Consider the following 5,163-nt stretch of genomic DNA (forward strand, 5'->3'; position numbering starts at 1 on the left):
TTAAGATCTGTGCAAGAACTCAGCTAACAGATGTTTCCGCATATAAAAGCTATGTATGAAGTATATACTTTACCTTTACAAACTGTCGCGTGTCTATCCATTGATATGTAGCGCCATCTGTTGGGTTCAAGTGGGTTTAAAATATATTTAAATAAGTGCATAATATGTTTACCATATATTTAAAAAAGCGGTATATATTTATCGAAATATTAAAAGCGGATACCCACAGACCATTCAAATAAGCTGGAGAAATCTTGTAGCGATATTCCGATTTGTCTAGGGGCTAACCCCGCTGACGTAATCAGGTAGGTAGGTAGTAGACGAAAAAGTTGCTGTTTTAGATATTTTTGAATTCTTATACCGGAAATGTTAGCGACCTTTTTAGCGCATTATTAGTATACATGCGCATAACATATCGTAACCAATACTTTGAGTGGTCGGTTTTTTACTTAGGAAGGTTGTTTAGTTACATTTTAATGAAAAAGCGTCAGGAACGACACATATGGAACATAATAAAATCGATTTTACTGGGCCACAAAAAACCGTTCATCTACACATATCGTTACGTCACACGAGGCACACGTCTTGTAACAATATATGATCAACGATGATAAACGTAATAAAGGCGAAACGTATGATCTGCAACTTCTAAAAAGGAATGTTTATACCCAAGCTTAACCTCACATTTTCACGTGAGAATAGCTGTATGTGCAAAAAACACATAAATAATGTAAAATTTCATTGTTTTTTATCTATATTGACTGTATCTTAGTAACAGTAGTGATTTCCATATATAGCTATGTAGATCATCACTTCGTGTAGTTTATTATCATTTACTGTACTCTGATTGGCCCTCTAGTTTCGCAGTTATTTCATTTAAACGAACCCATGCATGTTCTTTGGTCATGGGCCATTTGGCGGAGGAATGGGAGGAGTTTTATTGATTGTATGTTTATTTACGACGCTATGTGGTTGTCGTGTGATACTTGTACTCTGCTCTAGAGACGTATAGAATGGGTCTTTCTTTCCTATCCATCTTAAATACACAGTTCTGCTAATGGTAAAATACGTTCTCTCAGTCACTTTGTCTACTGGACAATATTGAAGAATAAGTTAAGTTTGTAGCGTTTGAGTCACATATTGTTCGAATGCTTGTATAGAAATAGTTTAGTTATGTTCAGTAAAGTCTATTTGAAACACCATAAACGTAAATCTTTAACACAATAAAAACAATGTATTTAATGATTTTTAAATAACAGCAATATCTGACGATGTTTGGGGCGTCTGTGGCATATCCTTACTTGGTCACACCAAGGCTCTGCATCCAAGAATCCGACCCGGCTCGAGGCTACATAACATCAACAATATTTTTTGTGTCAGGTTTAGGGACCCTAATCCAGTCAACATTCGGAACAAGGTAAGAGCCTATACCATCCATCTAACTTTAACTGGCTTAGAAGTGGAGAACATTTCAAATATTATGAAACTGTAATATTCTGTAGATGATCTTAACCAGAAGAAACAAATGAAAACCATGTTACATACTTACACTGACGTACAGCATCCCGACAATATGTGACCTAATCATTTTTTACACATCTACTGCTTAAAGTTCTGTCTCTAAGGAACGTGCAAACAAGGAATTTTTCAGAATACACTTCTGATATGAAAGACTATAAAAACGGCAGCTAGACATAGTAGCCACTGTCATTTCTTTTATGATGGAATAGTAAGTAGGATATGGCCGTCACTCATATAACACACTTATAGCTACAAAGTTATAGCTCAATCATACTAGCCATTAGGCCACGCCCTGTCCAAACTACACAAAATAAACACGATATTTCACACTTTCACTCGTCATACACCATTATAAACTACTGTATTTCTAATGTTTGGTTAACTTCATAGTTTTTGTCTTATTTTTCAAAAATTACCAAAATTTATATGCATTTAGAAATACATCCATATTTTTCGTAAATGGGGATAACGTTCCAAACAAAATTAAAGGTTTTTCCGGGGTAATTTCAACTTTTCTTTAATCTACTTAAGATCGTTTTCGATTGATGACCTCTTACGTGGACAGTAATATGGATTCAATGTTTCAATGAAATAATATTTATATTCATGTGATATTTGTATAAAAGTGGCATGCAAACACATCCAAACTTCCTACACGAGAACTTTTTTTCGTACCAATTTTTCAATATTAGTGATAAGTTTTATAGGCTATTAAAGTGGTCGCTAAGAAGATAAGTTCAAACACTTGAGATTTTAGTTGGCTGCTATCAAATAAGCCAAGAATCATGACTATTTGTGATCTATCCATGTTTTACACATCTACTATTTAGTCTTCTCGGTACGAAACGTATGAACAAGGATATTTTGAGAAGTTGGTATATATAACCAGATTTATCTACATACTTTTACTTTCTGAAGTGCTGCGGGTTCAGTATGAGCACCAAAGTGACGTCACCGTAGGCTATTTTCTAGAAACTGCACCCTACCCAACACTTGAAAGATGGTGACTGAATTAAACAAAATTAACTAAGTGATGTTTATGTGAATATAATCAACAACTCTCAAACAAGAAAAATAACTTCTTTAGCGTAAATTTAAAGTATTTGACTTCAGAAATATGCCCTCTATTGGCTCAGCAGTAAGTTTGAAGATATAGTACTAAAAATCGGGTTTTGATACCCGTGGTGGGCACAGAACAGAAATCCCATGGTGTATCTTTATACTTAATAACAAACAAACAAGCAAAATCAGTAAGCCAGGTCTAAACTCAAGAAACTTGTTTCAATGAATATCACGCTTTTTAATACACCATTGACTTGAAGATATTCATTAGAAAATTCTCTTCCCACAAATACTTCTGAATTATTTATTTCTATCAAACTCCTACATACTTCTCATCATCCTTTGAACGTGTTTAAGATGTTTTTTGGAATGCTCATAAATTTTCGGACACTATTTAAAACATTACACCACGCTGTAGTGTATGAGAAAATAAAAAAGTAATGCTGCTAACAATTCGTTTCTCAATCGTGGCGCATTGAGGAATATACAGTTAACACCGACTCATAAACAGCCTAGCAATGTGTGTTCTACCTCCATTTTATATTAGAAGGTTAAAGAATAGAGGTATAAATCACAACTAGTTAGTATCATAAGTTTGTTCTTATTTTTAGACTTTTGGTATAAAGCTACACCTGGATTATCGGCACAATATTCGTCCCTTATTTTTCGTTTTTTTCATTCACTGTCATTTATTGTGTGACCAAAGAGTCGAATGTGACTTTCACTCGTATAACGCACCCACGGCCACAAAGTCATAATATAGGAGAGTGAACCGAAATTAAAAGTAGATAAAGCATTGAACATACGTTTTGTGATCAGAACATTATGAACTACGCAATAACAAATCCAGACAGCCTATTTTGACGATTATTATACTAACTGCTCATAATAAAGCTTAAGTGGATATGCTGGTAACTCAACTATTAAAAATAAATCATCATTAAATGTAACCGAGTGCAGAGAAAAATGGCTACGAAAACACGTTTCGTATTTTACACATAACACATGATATATCATAAATTAATGTGTAGAGAGGTTTCAAATAATGAGCATACCTAGAAAACATTATAGGCTTCTCTTTCACTAACAAGAGTTTATTATTTTTTTGGATGGAAAGTATACTAGATCGCATACCTTGTATTTTGTTCCTGACTGACTCAATGGTAATACATACTATTGAAATCAAATCATCACTAGACAGGAGCTGGTCTGGTAAACTGTTGATGGACAATAAATTTAAGGACTCAAACTTGTCTCGCAATACTATAACTTCAGCTGCAACATCATTATCAGAACACCTAGAACTGCTAGCAAACTTCTATAGCAAAGTTAAACTTTTCAAACTAAACGATACAACTGATGTCACCTGGTTACAGCAGCTCACTCAAGTGCCACGACTTTAAGGGCCTTATTTTTTGAAGGCTCATTAAAAAGCTGGTGTCTGGTGTTGCTTTTGATAATGAAGATGTAAAGTGACTAACTATTGTGAAAACAGAAGTAGGTTTGAAGGACTATTATCTTTTACTTTTTGGAATACAACTTACCCAATAGCTGCTATCAATAATTTTGAATTTCACCAAATGCAAAATCTCGCGAAAACGTGGGAGAGTGGCACTGAAAATGTTGGCAGGAAAAAAATAGAATGTTTCATTGTACGAGATTACATTGTCATTCTACTCCCTGCTTTTTTTGATGCACCTAATGCATTGTACACATGAACTCGATCATTTAAGTCTTTTACATACATAAACTACCATTTGCGCCCCAACCCCTAGATGACGCCCCTGATATGTAACAGTCATTTTCAACGGAAATATTCGTACACTTATATTATAATTATGTTTTCAGATCAATGATTTAGAATTTTTAAGTTGAGGATATCCCCTTTTCTTAATGTCATTGGTAAACAAGGGAATATGGATATACTTGGGGCACGAAGGACATCTTCAAAGAGACCTGTAATGAGTCGTACCCTCTCCGTCATAAGAAAAGTGAGATGAGAATCCACGAAAACAAAGCTTCTTCGTGTGGAAAAACTGTGAAAAGTAGCATACATTACATTTACACAAGCTGTTTACATAACCTCCCTGTCCAACTATCACATGCAGCTGGACAATAAAAAGTGTATTCATGATATTCTTTACGAAGACCTATTCGGGATGATGATATCCTCAAACTCTATAAGGATTATGAAAAGCGCCAGGAAAAGGTGGTGCGCTTTGGGCATGTAATCCTTCGACGGATCCATTTGCAACGTAAACTACGTTGCAGTTTTATTGTCAAAATGCACAGTCATCAAATAAAGCAAGACCAGATGCGATGAGGACAATGGAGAGGTTCCAACGTCACATTTATATGATTTCCTCAACTTTTCTATATAAAAGAAGCTGTCTCGCAAATAATGAAGTTATTCCGTGGAAGGTCACTACACAAAAATTCAGTTTTATGTAGAACCCTGAACCTGTTTCAGGTTTCATAAATAAATATACATATTCAGGATAGTTCATTTATTGATTATTGTCGCTTCGATTTTATAGTGCAATTATGCATAGAGCCGATTTAATATTTAGACGTGAAAAC

General features: G+C 34.6%; 1 protein-coding gene across 1 annotated transcript in view; it reads left to right on the forward strand.

Annotated features, from left to right (window-relative positions):
* Window positions 1-5,163, forward strand: part of LOC106478586 (solute carrier family 23 member 2-like) — a 46,989-nt gene that overhangs the window by 30,618 nt on the left and 11,208 nt on the right. The window contains exon 4 of the mRNA XM_022382199.1: window positions 1,260-1,417. Within this exon, the coding sequence (XP_022237907.1) occupies window positions 1,260-1,417 (158 nt within the window). The remainder of the gene's footprint in view (window positions 1-1,259; window positions 1,418-5,163) is intronic.

This window comes from Limulus polyphemus, unplaced genomic scaffold (genome assembly GCF_000517525.1).
Source record: "Limulus polyphemus unplaced genomic scaffold, Limulus_polyphemus-2.1.2 Scaffold229, whole genome shotgun sequence".
Lineage (NCBI taxonomy): Eukaryota > Metazoa > Arthropoda > Merostomata > Xiphosura > Limulidae > Limulus > Limulus polyphemus.